This window comes from Heterodontus francisci, chromosome 10 (genome assembly GCF_036365525.1).
Source record: "Heterodontus francisci isolate sHetFra1 chromosome 10, sHetFra1.hap1, whole genome shotgun sequence".
Classification (NCBI taxonomy): domain Eukaryota; kingdom Metazoa; phylum Chordata; class Chondrichthyes; order Heterodontiformes; family Heterodontidae; genus Heterodontus; species Heterodontus francisci.
This window is the reverse complement of record NC_090380.1, coordinates 42,814,178-42,835,182: the sequence shown is the minus strand read 5'-3', so window position 1 is coordinate 42,835,182 and position 21,005 is coordinate 42,814,178. Positions and strand designations below refer to the sequence as shown.

Here is a 21,005-nt window from a genome sequence, read left to right as displayed (position 1 = left end):
TAGTGTTTTGTACAGCAAGTTTCTGCTAGTTTTTATGTAATCACTTAAATTTGCACAAGATATTACGTTATGTACTTGCCAATGGCACAACTGTAAATCACTGTTAGACTTCCCCCATATTCTTTTAAAAAGGTTACCCACAAATCCCTATAATTCTCACCTCTTCTTGAATTTGTGCCTTGGAATGGATCCAGAGGCACTAACAGACCCTTAGTACCTCACCCAAGTGGCCATTCTTTCCTGTGTAAGCCAAGAAGGGGAGTATTAGCCTATTTGATGATTTGGAGCTTCACAGTTGGACCCACATTGACTATTAATGGAGGATCATCTGATAACAACTGAAACTCTGGCTGATTCCATCTCTCCCCTGCTACACCTTAGGACTAACTGCAGTAACTCTACTACCCACACAGCTACAGATCAGGAATCAAACCTAGGTGTCCTTTTGACCCACAAGGCTCAACAGCACGTCAGGCAGCGCATTCACCCATTGAGCCACTGAGAGGGTTCCCATACTCTCTATAGCAGAAGTAGGATGTGATATTAGGAAATTACCTTTTGCGGTTTTCTGGAATTCTTCATTTTCCATCATCTCTGAAGAGTAATTTAAGGCTTTTAAAATGCCAGCACCTATACGCTGTGAGTGAAATACATTTAAAAGATGCTTTTAAAAATTATTTTTAGATTATAGGACTTTACATGTAGCAGGGTTTCAATTATCCAAGCTGAAGGGCAGGCAATCACACTCAAGTAAACAATTTGAGAAAGATACAGCAGATTTTTCACTATTTAAGGCAATGTGTTTTAAATGCACTGTCCCCGCTGCTTAAAGCGAGCACGTTGGTGTCAACACAATAGGGGTAAATAAGAATTTTTTTAAAGCATAGACAGATTCTTCATCCTGTCTCTTTGCTTGCTCTTTGTAGTATATATAAATGATTTGGAGGAAAATGTAGCTGGTCTGATTAGTAAGTTTGCGGACGGCACAAAGGTTGGTGGTGTTGCGGGTAGTGATGAGGATTGTCAGAGGATACAGCAGGATATAGATCGATTGGAGACTTGGACGGAGAAATGGCAGATGGAGTTTAATCTGGACAAATGAGAGGTAATGCATTTTGGAAGGTCTAATGCAGGTGGGAAGTAGACAGTAAATGGCAGAACCCTTAGGAGTATTGACAGGCAGAGAGATCTGGGCGTACAGGTCCACAGGTCACTGAAAGTGGCAACGCAGGTGCATAAGGTAGTCACGAAGGCATACGGCATGCTTGCCTTCATTGGTCGGGGCATAGAGTATAAAAATTGGCAAGTCATGCTGCAGCTGTACAGAACTTTAGTTAGGCCACATTTAGAATATTGCGTGCAATTCTGGTCGCCACACTACCAGAAGGACGTGGAGGCTTTGGAGAGGGTACAGAAGAGGTTTACCAGGATGTTGCCTGGTCTGGAGGGCATTAGCTATGGGGAGAGGTTGGATAAACTCGGATTGTTTTCACTGAAACGATGGAGGTGGAGGGGTGACATGATAGAGGTTTACAAAGTTATGAGCGGCATGGACAAAGTGGATAGTCAGAAGCTTTTTCCCAGGGTGGAAGAGTCAGTTACTAGGGGACATAGGTTTAAGGTGAGAGGCGCAAAGTTTAGAGGGGATGTACGAGGCAAGTTCTTTACACAGAGGGTGGTGAGTGCCTGGAACTTGCTGCCGGGGGAGGTGGCGGAAGCAGGTACAATAATGACGTTTAAGAGGCATCTTGACAAATACATGAATAGGATGGGAATGGAGGGATACGGTCCCCGGAAGTGCAGAATGTTTTAGTTTAGGCAGGCATCAAGATCGGCGCAGGCTTGGAGGGCCGAATGGCCTGTTCCTGTGCTGTACTGTTCTTTGTTCATCTAAATAACCCAGTGCCATTACTCATATTGCATAACTAAACAGGTTTGATATGTGTTTAAAATCAGGATTTTATACATTGGCAAACAGGGAGCTATTTGTTCAATAAATTGAAGACAAGGAAAGGGAGCATTAAGAGTGCATGGTAGGAACTGACATTTTTGTTCCAAAGATGTAGCAAACAAGTTTTATATTTAGAAAATTCTGAAATGCCAATGAAAGCAGGGCTTTCCGTTTGACATGGATAAAAGTTTAATTGAAATTTTTTTTTTTTTACACGCACTGGGCGTGAAATTGCCAAAGCTACAATAACTACCTGCAAACATCTGACAGCGAGAGTGAGAGAAAGTTTTACAAGAGGTTGATTTCATAAAGATCTATTGTTCATTAAAAGTTTAATAGTCTGGGCTTGTCTGCAAGCATCATTATCAAACCTAACAAAAAGATAGATGGGGAGGTTGCCCTTTTAATCATGACTGCTTTCTCAATGCTTTACATTTGGGTAACAGATTAAATGAAGCCCACTTTGACAGCATGTGAATGCAACAACCAACCATCACAGGACTTAATGACGGTAAACACACTTTAAGGTGAAAACAGCTGCTAAACTACCTGAAATAGGTTTGCTTAATACAGTTTAAGTGGCACCTTTGTAATTGATGACTATGGTGATGGCAAATGGTTGGTGCCATTTTCCCAATATAGGTGGCTGTTCAGGATAAAGAGGATGGTGTAAGTGGTGGGGACTGTACTTGCAACATCACACACAAATTAAAACATTAAGCTGTTCTGATAACTAAACAGTTCAGATAATTTATTTTCTACCTGCATGTCTGAATGGGTAAACCATCATAAATATTAACTATTTAACTTATTGCTTTTCACTGTACTCTCAAAAGTATATACTGAAATATCAAGTCAAAGGTATCAGAAAATGTTCTCATTTAAAAATAAATTCTCCCTCCTATAAAAACCCATCCTCTGTGCAACATTCCCAACATAGCACTCAACTACATTTTGAACAAAGCTAATATATTTGCCTCTGTTACACTATATGGCTGATTATTCCAAACATTTATCATTCTTCGAGTTATGATCCTGTGGTTTTTTTTCCCGGGAAGTATGCGGTGTGCCTTTAAGGCTATAGAAGGATCACTACTCCTTTAAGGCAACAAGATCCAGAGAATGTGATTCAAAGAGTGCATTCTGGTTGCCCCGGGATATAGCCATTTGGAGAACAAGGACAAAGATACAATGTTGCCGATTACTTTTTGAAAACTAGCTTTTGACACAGACACAGACAGCTGGACCAGCAAAAACCTAACAGAGTTCTCTGATAATTTAAAACTGAAGGGTGAATTTTAGACTGATCATTTTCTCACCCCTCAAAACAATTCTAAAGCCAAATTGATTCATTGAAAAGTGTCTGCAAGTTGTTGATTGCTGAATTCATCGCTGGAAGAAGAGCGAGGAATAGGGAGAGAGAGGAGTTGAACTCGTGGCTGCTGGGATGGTGTAGGAGGGAGGGTTTTGGTTTCCTGGATAATTGGGGCTCTGTCTGGGGTAGGTGGGACCTCTACAAACAGGATTGTCTTCACCTGAACCAGAGGGGTACCAATATCCTGGGGGGGAGATTTGCTAGTGCTCTTCGGGGGGGTTTAAACTAATTCAGCAGGGGAATGGGAACCTAGTTCCAGTGTACAGGATGTTGAGAGTAGTGAGGTCAGGGATAAGGTTACAAGGACGCAAGAGGGCACTGGCAAGCAAGAACTTGGTTTAAAGTGTGTCTACTTCAACGCCAGGAGCATCCGGAATAAGGTTGGTGAGCTTGCAGCATGAGTTGGTACCTGGGATCTCGATGTAGTGGCCATTTCGGAGACATGGGTAGAGCAGGGGCAGGAATGGATGTTGCAGGTTCCGGGATTTAGATGTTTCAGTAAGAACAGAGAAGATGGTAAAAGAGGGGGGGGGGGGGGGGGGGTTGGCATTGTTAATCAAGGAGAGTATTACGGCGGCAGAAAGGACGTTTGAGGACTCGTCTACTGAGGTAGTATGGGCCGAGGTTAGAAACAGGAGAGGAGAGGTCACCCTGTTGGGAGTTTTCTATAGACCTCCGAATAGTTCCAGAGATGCAGAGGAAAGGATAGCGAAGATGATTCTCGACAGGAGTGAGAGTAACAGGGTAGTTGTTATGGGGGACTTTAACTTTCCAAATATTGACTGGAAATACTATAGTTCGAGTACTTTAGATGGGTCAGTTTTTGTCCAGTGCGTGCAGGAGGGTTTTCTGACACAGTATGTAGACAGGCCAACCAGGGGCGATGCCACATTGGATTTGGTACTGGGTAATGAACCCGGCCAGGTGTTAGATTTAGATGTAGGTGAGCACTTTGGTGATAGTGATCACAATTCGCTTAGGTTTACCTTAGCGATGGGCAGGGACAGGTATATACTGCAGGGCAAGAATTATAGCTGGGGGAAAGGAAATTATGATGCGATTAGGCAAGATTTAGGATGCGTTGGATGGGGAAGGAAACTGCAGGGGATGGGCACAATCGAAATGTGGAGCTTATTCAAGGCGCAGCTACTGCGTGTCCTTGATAAGTATGTACCTGTGAGGCAGGGAGGAAGTTGTCGAGCGAGGGAGCCGTGGTTTACTGAAGAAGTTGAAGCGCTTGTCAAGAGGAAGGTGGCGGCTTATGTTAGGATGAGACGTGAAGGCTCAGTTAGGGCGCTTGAGAGTTACAAGCTAGCCAGAAAGGATCTAAAGGGAGAGCTAAGAAGAGCAAGGAGAGGACACGAAAAGTCATTGGCGGATAGGATCAAGGAAAACCCTAAGGCTTTCTATAGGTATATCAGGAATAAAAGAATGACTAGAGTTAGATTAGGGCCAATCAAGGATAGTAGTGGGAAGTTGTGTTTGGGATCAGAGGAGATAGGGGAAGCGTTAAATGAATATTTTTCGTCAGCATTTGCAGTAGAGAAAGAAAATGTTGTCGAGGAGAATACTGAGATTCAGACTACTAGGCTAGATGGGATTGAGGTTCACAAGGAGGAGGTGTTAGCAATTTTGGAAAGTGTGAAAATAGATAAGTCCCCTGGGCCAGATGGGATTTATCCTAGGATTCTCTGGGAATCCAGGGAGGAGATTGCAGAGCCTTTGTCCTTGATCTTTATGTCATCATTGTCGACAGGAATAGTGCCGGAAGCCTGGAGGATAGCAAATGTTGTCCCCTTGTTCAAGAAGGGGAGTAGAGACAGCCCTGGTAATTATAGACCTGTGAGCCTTACTTCGGTTGCGGGTAAAATGTTGGATAAGGTTATAAGAGATAGGATTTATAATCATCTTGAAAAGAATAAGTTCATTAGCGATAGTCAGCACGGTTTTGTGAAGGGTAGGTCGTGCCTCACAAACCTTATTGAGTTTTTCGAGAAGGTGGATGAGGGTAAAGCAGTGGATGTGGTGTATATGGATTTCAGTAAGGCGTTTGATAAGGTTCCCCATGGTAGGCTATTGCAGAAAATACGGAAGTATGGGGTTGAAGGTGATTTAGTGCTTTGGATCAGAAATTGGCTAGCTGAAAGAAGACAGAGGGTGGTGGTTGATGGCAAATGTTCATCCTGGAGTTTAGTTACTAGTGGTGTACTGCAAGGATCTGTTTTGGGGCCACTGCTGTTTGTCATTTTTATAAATGACCTGGCAGAGGGTGTAGAAGGGTGGATTAGTAAATTTGCGGATGACACGAAGGTCGGTGGAGTTGTGGATAGTGCCGAAGGATGTTGTAGGTTACAGAGGGACATAGATAGGCTGCAGAGCTGGGCTGAGAGATGGCAAATGGAGTTTAATGCGGAAAAGTGTGAGGTGATTCATTTTGGAAGGAGTAACAGGAATGCAGAGTACTGGGCTAATGGGAAGATTCTTGGTAGTGTAGATGAGCAGAGAGATCTTGGTGTCCAGGTACATAAATCCCTGAAAGTTGCCACCCAGGTTAATAGGGCTGTTAAGAAGGCATATGGTGTGTTAGCTTTTATTAGTAGGGGGATCGAGTTTCGGAGCCACGAGGTCATGCTGCAGCTGTACAAAACTCTGGTGAGACCGCACCTGGAGTATTGCGTGCAGTTCTGGTCACCGCATTATAGGAAGGATGTGGAAGCTTTGGAAAGGGTGCAGAGGAGATTTACTAGGATGTTGCCTAGTATGGAGGGAAGGTCTTACGAGGAAAGGCTGAGGGACTTGAGGTTGTTTTCGTTGGAGAGGAGGAGGAGGAGAGGTGACTTAATAGAGACATATAAGATAATCAGAGGGTTAGATAGGGTGGATAGTGAGAGTCTTTTTCCTCGGATGGTGATGGCAAACACAAGGGGACATAGCTTTAAGTTGAGGGGTGATAGATATAGGACAGATGTCAGAGGTAGTTTCTTTACTCAGAGAGTAGTAGGGGCGTGGAACGCCCTGCCTGCAACAGTAGTAGACTCGCCAACTTTAAGGGCATTTATGTGGTCATTGGATAGACATATGGATGAAAATGGAATAGTGTAGGTCAGATGGTTTCACAGGTCGGCGCAACATCGAGGGCCGAAGGGCCTGTACTGCGCTGTAATGTTCTAATGTTAAAAAACTTCTGAAAATAAACTACTGACTGCCCTACTGTTGAAGAACCTTTTATTCCCCCCATCAGACATCTGTGAGGACTTCAAGCAACCTTGGACTGTTCCATATGGGAAGATTCCACTTCGGCAGGAGCATAAATTTGCAAGGTCACTAATTTTTTCTATTTTAAATGCTGTTTATATCTTAGTAGTGTTTAAGAATTTAGTTTTTCTAATTAAACAGTTAATTTGTTGATCTAAAGACACCTGGTTTGGTTAGCCTCATTCGGGGTTAACAGATGACGTAATTTGGCTGTGGTTTTAATTTGGAAATTTTAAAGTGATATGCTAGACGATCTATGGAGTCGCAGGACTGATTTGACAGTGCGTTGCTCCTAACGCAATCAGAATCGTATATTTTGATCAGGGGCTTTGACTTGAGTGGTCGGTCATAACAGAGTAAAGAAGCATTTCCTGATGTGTGTTCAAATTACTTTTCACTAATTATGTTCCCACTTTCCGAGTTTACAAATAAGGTAAACCCAGATTAATATTTAATTTAATGAGGTCTCCCCTTAATTGTTTTCTTTTTTAGACTGTCAAATTTACTTTTTTCCAGTCCTTTCACTTAGTCATTCACTTCACACTTGGAATCAGTTTCACTACTCTTAGCACTCATTTCCTTTACAACTGTGATTAACCTCATTGTTATTTGCTGTACTTTTTCCAATGCCTGTACACTTTTTATGGTTTAGTGATCAGAACTGGCCACCCTAAGTTAAAGATAGTCTTCCCAATGCATGAGCAAGCCTGTGTGCTGGTCGTATATCGTAGCATTCCATTTTTTATAAGTTTTTATAAGTTGCTCTGCCACATTGAGTGCCGCACCACCTATCCTTCGTGGAGCAGTTTCTGTGGAAAAACACCTTTGACCACCGATCCATCAGGCAGTGGTCCGCACGGAATGTCCTCAAGGCCCTACGGGAAAAGGAGATGGTGGATCCTATCGGATGGTTCCCCGAGCAGACTGCCAAAGTCATTTGGCGGAATGCCTCATCACCAGAACTTTCAAACAAGCACCAAGACGCAGCTTGGCTGGTGGTGAGAAGAGCCCTTCCCGTCAGATCCTTCCTGCACGCCTGGAATCTCACCCCCTCCGCACAATGCCCCCGTGGTGGCTGTGGTGGGGAAGAGACGGTTGCCCACCTCCTCCTGGAATGCGTCTTTGCAAAGCAGGTGTGGAAAGAGATGCAGTGGTTTTTATTGAGGTTCATCCCAAGCAGCTCTGTAACACAGGAGTCTGTGCTCCACGGGCTGTTCCCAGGGACGCACACTGAGATAAACATCAACTGCTGCTAGAGGACAATCAATTCAGTGAAAGACGCCCTTTGGTCTGCCCAAAACTTGCTGGTCTTCCAGTGCAAAGAGTTGTCCACGACCGAATGTTGCAGACTGACACATTCCAAGGTCCAGGACTACGTGCTGAGGGACGCACTAAAGCTTGGGGCAGCCGCAGCAAAGGCTCAATGGGGAAAGACCACTGTGTATGGTCCCCCCACCAAGCTGAACTAAGGGGCTGGATCCATGGGAAACCCCTTGAACTGTATCCATAAAATCTTTGTTAGCAGTAAAATGTATATGGCATGAGAAATGAAATGGAAGGGTTGTGAGGCAACTCACTCCTGTATTGAAGGAAACTGATCTCCTCTGCACTGTTTGTATTTTTTGACTTGGTGCTGTTAAGAACTGTTTTGTCATGTAGTTTTTTTTTTTTTACAGATTTTTATGAATAAAGTATATTTTGGAAATTAAAAAAAACATCGACTGGGCATTGAAAAAGTTAGGTGACATGTCTACTTTATTCTCTGTATTCAGTTTCATTCGTTGTTTATTTATGACGTATTTTTTTCGACCCACGTAGAATACACTTATCCATGTTAAATATGTTCATTTCCATAACTGATACAAATCCTCTGACTTTGTTATATCTAACTTAGACAAATATATGTCCCTCAGTTCAATGTCACTCACCTGGCTGTACATTTTGCCCATCTTAAATGCCTATTTAGATATGCATATACTTTTCTGAATGCATAAATTATAATCTTTAAAAATTAATCTCAATCACAAAGTTGCAATTTGAGCCATCCACACTTACAAATGATGGAAGAAAATCACTATTAAGATTATTCATTCAAATAGATTACAAATGAGAATAGTTGGCATGATGAAAAGCTTCAGTTTTCTTCAACGCTCCTTGTCGGACCTATAAATTCATAGTCATCCACAATTAACTAAGTGTAATCAAGCATGGAGCAATTTTAAATCCTTCTCTGAACATCTGTACTATCCTTTTATTCGTTGGTACTTCACTTGTTATTAATAATGCAAATTTTTAATAATCATATGGAAAAAAATGACAGCCACACATGATTCTAGGGGCAGGGGACTAAAGCTATTGCCTTCATGAGCTGCACAGGCACATACTATAATGTGTAAGGGCACCTAGAAAATACAAAACTATGTTGCCACAAATTTGTATATATTTGAAGTTGCTGATACTAACAGATCTTGATTCAGGATTTACAAATCATAGGGCAACAGCACAAAGAACAGCCCTTTCTAAACCTGCAGCCCACAAAATTCAAACAAAATAGGCCACCAAATAAGAAATACAAGTACCAATAGGAGTTGCCTGGTTTTCTAGGACTAGATTGGCAGTGCTTAGAGTCTGCTCCTGATACTAAGGCCACAGGCTGGGCAGCCCTGTCCTAAAAGGAGTCATATATTAAAACCATCTGCATATACAAACTTCTCCTGTATAAGTTATTTTGTGAAAATTAATTTTCATTTTCAGTGCAGTTTATGGACAGTCATCTATAACCATTGGAGTCCACTTACTTTGATTTCTTCAGTCCTCATGCCATCTAATAAGTAACGAAGCAACTCCTGGCTATCCTGCTGTTGAAACCCTTTAAATCGTATAGACCTGAGGGGAAAAAAAAGGTAGAAGAAAAACATGTAAATGTACAGATCTCCAATGCAGACATTCTTTAGGCACTACATCTCTTTTTGCCAGTCCTGGTTCAGTGGTAGTGCTCTCACCTCTGAGTCAGAAGGTTGTTTGTTCAAGCCCCTCTCCTAAGGCTTGAGCTCATTAATCTAGGCTGACACCTCTGCAGTACAGAGGGAGGACTGCACTATTTCAGACAAGATGTTAAAGTGAGGTCTTGCCTGCCTTCTCAGGTGTATGCAGAAGATCCAATAGTACTTTTTAAAAGACGAACAGAAAAGTTCTTGCCGTGTCCTGGTCAACATTTATCCCTCAAACGTTAAAAAAACGGGTCACTTATTTCATTGCTGTTTGTTCGCTGCCACATGCTTACATTACAACAGTGACTACACTTAAAAAAAAAAGTACTCAATTGGCTGCAAGGCACTTTGGAATGCTGAGGTTGTGAAAAGTGCTATATGAATGCAAGTCTTTTTGTTTTTATCACCAATAGTTATAATTTTATAATAACAGAAAAGAGATTAAATAAAGTGGCAGTGGAAAGCTATTGTGGAGAATCGTCATGTGTATGGTCAAGGTGGACAATTCTCTAACATTCGAACCAACAAAATTTATTGCAAGTTTTTGTAGGCATTTAAAAGAACAAGAATCAACTAGGCAATGTAAAGTTTACAAAAGCTAATATTCACAAGTCCAACACCACAACCTTCAAATGGGTAAATTTGTTCTGAGAGCTCTATGCAGTGCAAGATGTTTGGTCTGAATATAACTGGCTTCATACCTGCATAGCTGTGACGAATGTGGATACTCACTTTTTACAGACCTGAGTGAACAATTCCTTTGGGGTGACAACATTCTTTTTGGTGCCTTGGATATCAAGAAGAAATTGACACATTGCCGATGACAGTGGTCCTGGTTGATCAAGGTGAATCTCTAGGTGTCCCTGATAATTTAAAGTAAAATCCATAAAGCTCTAAAATCAAAAACTAAATTATATGCTCAATAAAAGGCAAGTGAAACAGTCACAGAAAAGATGCCTGCTGCCTAGAAATCTCCACTCTTACTTTGGTTTTCACAGAACCGCACAGCACAGATGGAGGCCATTCAACCCACTGTGTCCGTGCAAACTCTTTGAAAAAGCTATCCAATTAGTTCCATTCCCTTGCTCTTTTGCCATAGCCCTTTAAAATTTTCAAATCAGAAGAAATTTGATGTCCAGGTTTGAAAAGCAAAAAGGAAAAAGTGAACAAACTTGCAATTACGTAACACCTGTTGCAAACATCTTAGCGCTTGACACAGTATTGCGCAGTTGCTGCTGTTCGGTGGATAAGTGCAGTTGTCACTTTGAAGTTCAAGGTCACAAACAGCACCGCAACTATTTTCTGGTGTGGCATTGGTGGAGGAAGGAATGTTAACCAGGACACCGGGAGAACAGGCTACCCTTTCACCCAAAATAAATTGCAACTCTTTTCCTGAAAGATGGAAATGTTTTTGAGACCAGGAAGAGTAGACTTGGACAATTATTCTTATTACCTATGTATCCCTTTTGAGTTATGATTACTTTATAATTATAAGTTACATCAGGCCATATCCAGTTGCGATGAGTTCTAGAAGTTTTCTAATTCACAGATCTGAAGTCCAAATTGTAACATTACAGTTAACAGATAAGAGAAGCTAATAGTCTAAAATATTTGTATCTAATAAAAGTGTACCATTCGATGATGTGAGAACTTAAATATTAAGAGAGTTTAAAGCAAATCAACAACTTCTGAGTTGTCATTTATCAAACGTGTAATACAGGTATCTGATACATCAATGGGCATTTCACTTGGATCTGACTGGAATCAGCTGATCTTTTCTAATTGAAGTAACTTATATTTACTGAAGTCATGAAAATCATGATAAATTAGCTGTACAGCTACTTTATGAAGTAACCTGGAAGCCAAATTGAATTGTCCCAAAAAAAATTAAATGCACAATTTTCAGATTTGCAGTCAACTAAATATCACAACTCTGTAAAATTCAATGAAAATCATGTGTACGACACTTTCGAGCATGAACAACTAACACATTTTAAAGGGAAAATAAAATTCTGAGGTGTAACTAAACTATTAACTCCAAGAAACAGCTATTCTTTGTAGAACCAGAAGTTGTAATTAATATTGTGTTGTGGGGTAAAGATATTTCAATTTCTACAGATAATTTGCCAATTCACAATTTTTGCTAGCCTTTCTAAAGTGTTCCTTTACTGATAATAGTGTGCAATATGTTCACATCAGATATTATGCCATTATGGACTATTAGGGATTATTAAAATCAGAGAGCAAATCATTCAAAGGTTTATAGATACAAGGACAGAGAACATTTAAAAACTCAAAAGACAATGTTTTATATTAAAATTAATTTAATACAATGATTAAATTCTATAATATAGTATATCTCAAACTACAAAACGGAAGCTTTCCAAGTGGTCCGTCGCAAGTATTCACCTACCAGATTTGGAGCATCAGGTGTTACAATTGTCATTGTTCCATTCCTTTTTATCCCCTGAATCAACTCATTCAGTTCATAGGTCTGTGATAAGATCTGGATTAATAAATAAAGATAAAGATACTGTGCATCTCTTTCAACTGTTACAAAGTAAAATAATTTCAATGAACAAAATTCACTTCATGTTCAAAAGATTTCCTACATAAAGTACCAGAACAATCTGAAAATAGAGTGCAGCAGCAATAGGGATAAATACGAGAATGTACTCTGGCTTCTGAGTAAATGACCATCTATAATGGCAGTCTTTCTGTCATGTAATTGAAACAGAGGAAATAAGTTACTGTACATTTTAGTAGTAATGATGTCTTTCTGTGCAATGATTTCAATCCACATAAGAAATGCTGGAACCACTCAGCAGGTCTGGCAGCATCTGTGGAAAGAGAATCAGAGTTAACATCTGCTTCTCTTTCCACAGATGCTGCCAGACCTGCTGAGCAGTTCCAGCATTTCTTGTTTTTATTTCAGATTTCCAGCATCCGCAGTATTTTGCTTTGATTTCAATCCACAGCTGACTGAGCTAGTGACGTGAAATTACCTTTTGAGTTTTTCCATTTGCACAATTTTTAGCATGCAACTTAAATCGTCACTTAAATAAAATGTGAACTGGTTAGCTTATATATTTTGATGACACAAGTGAGTGCTTCATGTTAACGCACCTGCATGACAGCATTAAAAAAACAAGTATTGCCAAGATTGCTGAGTCCTTTCACTGGTATCTGTTGGTTGTTTTGTGCCATAGTCTTTTCTTTCTCAAGCTTTCCAGTTTCTGCTGTGTTGTCTTCCTTTCCCTTGTCTTTTCCATTTGTTTGAGGCAGTACAGCTGTAACTAGAAATACAACACAATTTAAACTAGATGCATCGGTGTTACTCACATTAACCATTCCCATCAGCAATTAACATCACACCCACTACTGCACTCATAATTCAATCTTATTTCACAGGTACTGACTGTACCTACACATGCATTTAAAATTGCTTTTGTCAGATGAGCAGTTTACTTTTGTTCTGCACTCAGTGGAAAACTGCACAAATCAGTTTTAAATCTGTGTGTGTTTAGTTCATGGCAAACAGCAACTTCCAGCAGTCAGCAATAGCTGCAACCTAACATTCAGCAATTTGGGAACCAAATAGAAGTAAGACCTAGCATTCATATATATTTATATAATAATTATTTAGCTCAAAAGACATTCTGGATAACTCACCTCCTTTGGTGCATTTATCAGCTATCTTTTTTTGTATATATGCTACAAATTGTCCTAACTGATCTTTGACTTCATAATGTACATCATCATCACACAAGTAGCACCTGCATCAAAATAACCAAGAGTTAATCAAACCAAACACAATCAATGTGAACATTTTATTGTACTTCACAAACATTCTTTCCAATTCCTCCTACCTTTTTCTCTTTTACAAATTCTTGCAGCAGTAATTTTTTTCAAAATACATTCTTATACAGCTGCTTCCACCCTATCCCGCTCGCCCACCCCCACCTCCAGACCCACTCTTCTAATCAGAAGAGCAAATTGCTAGTTTTGCAATTTTTTTCCAAATCCATCATCAACATCACGTCAGTGATGCACAGTGGCGCAGTGGTTAGCACCGCAGCCTCACAGCTCCAGCGACCCGGGTTCAATTCTGGGTACTGCCTGTGTGGAGTTTGCAAGTTCTCCCTGTGTCTGCGTGGGTTTCCTCTGGGTGCTCCGGTTTCCTCCCACAGCCAAAAGACTTGCAGGTTGATAGGTAAATTGACCATTATAAATTGCCCCTAGTATAGGTAGGTGGTAGGGGAATATAGGGACAGGTGAGGATGTGGTAGGAATATGGGATTAGTGTAGGATTAGTATAAATGGGTGGTTAATGGTCGGCAAAGACTCGGTGGGCCGAAGGGCCTGTTTCAGTGCTGTATCTCTAAATCCAAATCAAAATCAAATAACTGATTACAGGAAGGTCAGACCACAAACTTTCTTATATCCTTGTACCTTTATGGTATACTGGCTGGTGGAAAACAATCGAGTGACAAATAATCCTGAGGCTCAAACATCTGACTTCGGTGATGCTGGTTGACCCCATAAGATCCTGCCCCGTATATATTTATTTAGCCAGTAGGAATCAGAGACCTCAGAAAATGTAGCCAGTGCTCACAAATGTTGGACATTTGGTTTCTGACTGCTCTACAGTAGTTTTTTTTTGCTCCTGTATTGCTTAATTAAGATCCCACAAATGATGTTACCTATCATCAAAATAGCAAGAGCAGGTCATAAACTGATTCAACAACTAACTTAATTCAGTGTTTTTTTTTTACATAATCCATGAATATCCCACCCGACATGAGATATTGAACCTACCACACACTCCAGTGGTCCAAATTAAGAACCAAGCAGTGAGATTCTGATTGCGGCTTCTTGTAATGTTTAAGGGCATGTTGTTCTTCTGAATTCCTCCCACAACCCTAACAAATACAAATCAAACCATGACATTTTTGCAATGCTGAAGAAATTTTTATACTACACAGAGTGGACAACAAAAATATGCCAAAGTTTTCCCTACGTTATAGGTTGTATGCACATAATTCCACTCTCTAACAATATTTCAGTTAAAGTTTTGTGGAGAATGCAAGGCAGTTATCAGGAATTACAAAACCAGCTGTGTAACTGAAAGACTCGGGCACTGTAAACCACTCAAGAAATCTAAATGCTGATTTGATCCTCAAAATTAGATAACAACGATAAAACAACTACTCGTTTTTCAACACAACCCATTAATTTTACAGGATTATTCAATTTTAGGTTTATCATCTTCCAGCAATGTTGTTAGCGCACTTCAACTGTTGAAGATAACGTCCTCCTTTCTCTAATCTACTGAAGAATTAATTGTTGTAGAATGATGATTACAAATTTCCAAAAATATAATTTACACTTGTTCAATTTCACAATACAATATTGTAAATTGGAATGACTTTCATAATAGTTAAGCCTTCAATGTGGATGCCATCACATATAGAGAGTATCTGTGGCAAGTTTCAACCTTCTTATATGATTTTGGTATTTAAAGCGAACATGAACCCTGCACAGAGGACTGGGTAGTATTGATCAGAGAAAAGAGGACATTTTACAGTTGAACTACGTTGGATGTGATCAGCTAAAGGGGATCTGCTGTGAGTTAATCTTACAGCTAATGGTGTGATATATCAAGTGCTCCCTGCCCCCACTAGGATATGTGAAAACAGTGCCATTTCACTAGTATTGCCACACACAAGGTGCTGAACTAGAATTGTATTGTGCAATGTGGAGGAACGGGCTATCGTCTGTGAGCATACACCATTACTGGTCCCCAGCCATACAGCGAGTGATTCAAAACAAAAAACACTGCTAGAAAAGGTGGAATAGCACCCTTACCCAGTTTTGCTATCCTGCCTCAGTCCTGAAACTCATTAAAATACTTTGCATACATGTACAACCACATTGTCAATCCTTGAACTACATTTTGGTTCTGACTAAAAGTCATCAACCTGAAATGTTAACACTATTTTTCTCTCCACAGATGCTGCCTGACCTGAGCGTTGCCAGCATTTATTTCATGAAATATTTCCAGCATCCGTGATGATTGACCAGATTGTCTATTCAGCCAATTAGTAGGAGGCTAGAGAAAGAGTGGCAGATAAATATAAAGATTTGTAATTTACATAAATTGGCTTACTTCTAGTCATTGCTCCATTGCTGTTATAGAGTACTCCAGAGTGAGCAGACCACTTGGTAAGGTGCCACAGAAAATAGATAGACCTACCACAGCATCTATTTTTCCCCTGCTGCAGAATTTAGTTGAGATTGAGATTTTACCCATCCAGTTCCCCCACCACCCGAGGAATATAATAACAGTATGTTCAAGGTGGTAGCTAGAAGCAAGAATAGGAGGAAGAAAGTCGAAGATTTTTTTTTTAAAGTGACCATCAACAATGACTTGCCACAGATGAACCCCAGCACTGAAGAGACAGAACTATCCAGTGCTGGTTAACTAAATAACTAACTTTCTTGATACAGGCTATATGCCTGTATCCTGTTACACAAGGGACAGGATCAACAATGGAAGCCTGTCAGTGCCACCTTGCAATATAGACTTTGAATTTAATCAGGACAATTCTATATTGTGAGCTTCAACAGTGAATATTACTCAGTTATATTATCGTACTCTTTAATCATGCAATTGCGCTATGGTTGTGATACTTAAAATTAAATTTGTTTTAGACCCTAATGCTCTACACAGTTAGTTACCATTGTGAACTACATTGCTGGAATTATAGATAATGAATCTTATAATGGTATCAATTGCACTGTAGATGTAGCTAAATAAAATAGTTAACCCTTTCACACAAACAAAATCAAATAGCCACCTCTGTGGCACAGAACATAAATTCAGTATTACTCATACTATTCGAAAGAAGTTGTTCTGTTAGCTACAAAAGTAAACTAAATATGGAACGTTTCGGCCAGATTTGAAGTTCTTTAGAAAACATGATCGAGTAAAGGAAACGAAAAGCCTGAAACAGATGGCCCAGAACACAAGTCTACACAGATCTCAGGATATATGTTTCACAAAGAATATTTCAGTAAAACAGCAATTTACCTGATGTCCACATTTTAAGCATAACCAGACAGTTGGATTTTCATCTGTTTTGTCTTTTTTCTCTGTTTTGGCACAATTTTTGCAGTCCTCACAAGCATTCCAACAATGCTGATGTAGCTGTCTCTTAATTTGGCCTAGATTCAGTCCCTTACGAATGTGCACACACTGCGGCACTGCAATAAGTCGGAAATGAAACAACATGTAGTTTAGGACATATGAATTTAGTACTGAATTGCAGAAGTAATGTTACTGAATGCAACACTTAATTTTTGCTCTAAAGTCAACTAGTCTAAAGTAATTTTTATTTTTCAATTAATGCAATAAACCTAATAACCATACTACCATGTGTATCATGTGCACCTCTGAGTGGCCAGTGACAATCAAATGGTCTGGAAGCAGATCATGTTCTTACGTTATGATCTGAATCTGGAGATACAGAATCCTAATTGGGAGCAGTCAGGCAGAAATTTTAAATTAACTACAATTAAATTTTTACCACAATTTGACAGGAACTAAAATATCCTAATAGCACGGACTGATGCTAGTGTCAGTCTTAGTTCAAGGGTAGCACTCTGACCTTTGAGTCATACGGTTGTGGTTTTAAACTCCACTCCAAAGAATTCAACACAAAATTTATGCTGACACTTCACTGATATACTGTGGGAGTGCTGCACTGTCAGAAGTGCTGTCTTGCAGATGAGGCATTAAACCAATTCTCCTTTTGCCAGTTCAGGTGGACATAAAAGATCTTAGAGCATTATCTGAAGAGCAAGAGTGTTTTCCCAGTAGCCTGGTCCCTAGCACTAAAACAGACCAACTGGTCATTTATTTCACTGTAGGACATTGCTGTGTGCAAATTAGCAGATGCATTTACCTGCAGTGATTATACTTCAAAAGTATCTCTCTGGCAGTGAAGTACTTTGAGATGTGAAAGGCTTTAATATAAATAAAAGTTCTTTTTTCTTTTGAGTAGTAGAATTTGAAAATAAAACATTGATTAAAAATTGATTAAAACCCTAATTAACTAATTAATTAAGTAGAGTACCTAAACCAGAGGGAGGAGATGACTGTATTTAGTTAGCATTTAATATTTATAGCAGAAATCTAGAACTAGGGACCATATAGTTAATTGTAACATAATTTAGTAAGGATTTAATAAGTATTTATTTATTTTAAATTAATTTATTAATTAGTGCTAGAAATGTCAGTTAGAGGGGTAAAGTGCTTCACCTGTGAGATGTGGGAGGTCCGTGACGCTTCCAGCGTTCCGGACGACGACGACTGCAGGAAGTGTACCCAGTTGCAGCTCCTCACAGACCACATGGATCGGTTGGAGCAGCAACTGGATGCACTTAGGAGCATGCAGGTGGCAGAAAACGTCATAGACAGGAGTTTTAGAGAAGTGGTTACACCCAAGGTGCAGGCAGATAGATGGATGACCGCTAGAAGGGGCAGGCAGTCAGTGCAGGAATCCCCTGTGGCTATCCCCCTCTCTAACAAGTATACCGTTTTGGATACTGTTGCGGGGGAATGGCCTATCAGGGGAAAACAACAGCAGCAGCCAGAGCAGTGGCACCACGGCTGGCACTGTTGTTCAGCAGGGAGGGACAAAGCGCAGAAGAGCAATAGTTATAGGGGACTCTATAGTCGGGGGCACAGATAGGCGCTTCTGTGGACGTGAAAGAAACTCCAGAATGGTATGTCGCCTCCCTGGTGCCTCGGTCAAGGATGTCTCTGAACGGACAGGGGGCATTCTGAAGGGAGAGGGTGAACAGCCAGAGGTTGTGGTACACATCGGTACCAACGCCATAGGCAGGAAGTGTGACGAGCTCCTGCAGGGGGAGTTTAGGGAGTGAGGTAGAAGGTTAAAAGACAGGACCTCTAGGGTTGTAATCCCGGAATTACTCCCTGTGCCACGTGCCAGTGAGGCTAGAAACAGGAGGATAGTGCAGCTAAACACGTGGCTGAACAGCTGGTGTAGGAGGGAGGGTTTCAGATATCTGGATCATTGGGATCTCTTCAGGGACAGGTGGGACAAGAAGGACGGGTTGCATTTAAAATGGAGGGGCACAAATATCCTGGCTGCGAGGTTTGCTAGCGTCACTCGGGAGGGTTTAAACTAGTGTGGCAGGGGGATGGGAACCAGAGCAGTAGGACAGCAGGTGAAATAAATGAGGGGGAACTAGTAAATAAGGCCAGTAAGACTAAGAGGAAAAGCAGGCAGGGAGATGTTTCTGAGCACAGCGGGACTGGTGGTCTGAAGTGCATTTGTTTCAATGCGAGAAGTATAACAGGTAAGGCAGATGAACTTAGAGCTTGGATTAGTACTTGGAACTATGATGTTGTTGCTATTACAGAGACTTGGTTGAGGGAAGGACAGGATTGGCAGCTAAATGTTCCGGGATTTAGAAGCTTCAGGCGGGATAGAGGGGGATGTAAAAGGGGTGGGGGAGTTGCATTACTGGTTAAGGAGAATATCACAGCTGTACTGCGGGAGGACACCTCGGAGGGTTCATGCAACGAGGCAATATGGGTGGAGCTCAGGAATAGGAAGGGTGCAGTCACGATGTTGGGGGTTTACTACAGGCCTCCCAACAGCCTGCGGGAGGTAGAGGAGCAGATATGTAGACAGATTTTGGAAAGATGTAAAGGTAACAGGGTTGTAGTGGTGGGTGATTTTAACTTCCCCTATATTGACTGGGACTCACTTAGTGCTAGGGGCTTGGATGGGGCAGAATTTGTAAGGAGCATCCAGGAGGGCTTCTTGAAACAATATGTAGATAGTCCAACTAGGGATGGGGCCATACTGGACCTGGTATTGGGGAATGAGCCCGGCCAGGTGGTCGAAGTTTCAGTAGGGGAGCATTTCGGGAACAGCGACCATAATTCCGTAAGTTTTAAGGTACTTGTGGATAAGGATAAGAGTAGTCCTCGGGTGAAGGTTCTAAATTGGGGGAAGGCTAATTATAACAATATTAGGCAGGAACTGAAGAATTTAGATTGGGGGCGGCTGTTTGAGGGTAAATCAACATCTGACATGTGGGAGTCTTTCAAACGTCAGTTGATTAGAATCCAGGACCAGCATGTTCCTGTGAGGAAGAAGGATAAGTTTGGCAAGTTTCGGGAACCTTGGATAACACGGGATATTGTGAGCCTAGTCAAAAAGAAAAAGGAAGCATTCGCAAGGGCTGCAAGGCTGGGAACAGACGAAGCCCTGGAGGAATATAAAGACAGTAGGAAGGAACTTAAGCAAGGAGTCAAGAGGGCTAAAAGGGGTTATGAAAAGTCATTGGCAAACAGGATTAAGGAAAATCCCAAGGCCTTTTATACGTATATAAAGAGCAAGAGGGTAACCAGGGAAAGGGCTGGCCCACTCAAGGACAGAGGAGGGAATCTATGTGTGGAGCCAGAGGAAATGGGCGAGGTACTAAATGAGTACTTCGCATCTGCATTCACCAAAGAGAAGGACTTGGTGGATGATGAGTCTAGGGTAGGGAGAGTAGATAGTCTTGGTCATGTTGTTATCAAAAAGGTGGTGGTGTTGGGCGTCTTGCAAAGCATTAAGGTAGATAAGTCCCCAGGGCCTGATGGGATCTACCCCAGAATACTGAGGGAGGCAAGGGAAGAAATTGCTGGGGCCTTGACAGAAATCTTTGCATCCTCATTGGCTACAGTTGAGGTCCCAGAGGACTGGAGAATAGCCAATGTTGTTCCTTTATTTAAGAAGGGTAGCAAGGATAATCCAGGAAATTATAGGCTGGTGAGCCTTACGTCAGTGGTAGGGAAATTATTAGAGAGGATTCTTCAGGACAGGATTTACTCCCATTTGGAAACAAACAAACGCATTAGCGAGAGGCAGCATGGTTTTGTGAAGGGGAGGTCGTGTCTCACTAACTTGATTGAGTATTTTGAGGAAGTGATGAAGACGATTGATGAAGGAAGGACAGTGGATGTTGTCGATATGGACTTCAGTAAAGCCTTTGACAAGGTCCCTCATGGCAGACTGGTACAAAAGGTGAGGTCACACGGATCATAGGTGAGCTGGCAAGATGGATACAGAGAACTGGCTCGGTCATAGAAGACAGAGGTTAGCAGTGGAAGGGTGCTTTTCTGAATGGAGGGCTGTGACTAGTGGTGTTCCGCCGGGATTCAGTGCTGGGACCTTTGCTGTTTGTAGTATATATAAATGATTTGGAGGAAAATTTAGCTGGTCTGATTAGTAAGTTTGCAGACGACACAAAGGTTGGTGGAGTTGCGGATAGTGATGAGGATTGTCAGAGGATACAGCAGGATATAGATCGGTTGGAGACTTGGGCAGAGAAATTGCAGATGGAGTTTAAT

At 41.2% G+C, this 21,005-nt stretch overlaps 1 protein-coding gene across 5 annotated transcripts in view; it reads right to left on the bottom strand.

The window, feature by feature from the left end:
* Window positions 1–21,005, bottom strand: part of usp16 (ubiquitin specific peptidase 16) — a 58,883-nt gene that overhangs the window by 17,088 nt on the left and 20,790 nt on the right. For all 5 annotated transcript variants that reach the window (XM_068040508.1, XM_068040511.1, XM_068040509.1 and 2 more), the window contains 8 exons: window positions 16,665–16,837; window positions 14,390–14,493; window positions 13,244–13,347; window positions 12,698–12,867; window positions 11,985–12,077; window positions 10,304–10,434; window positions 9,380–9,467; window positions 556–637 (listed from right to left, as the gene is read on the bottom strand). In XM_068040508.1, coding sequence (XP_067896609.1) covers window positions 556–637; window positions 9,380–9,467; window positions 10,304–10,434; window positions 11,985–12,077; window positions 12,698–12,867; window positions 13,244–13,347; window positions 14,390–14,493; window positions 16,665–16,837 — 945 coding nt within the window. The remainder of the gene's footprint in view (window positions 1–555; window positions 638–9,379; window positions 9,468–10,303; window positions 10,435–11,984; window positions 12,078–12,697; window positions 12,868–13,243; window positions 13,348–14,389; window positions 14,494–16,664; window positions 16,838–21,005) is intronic.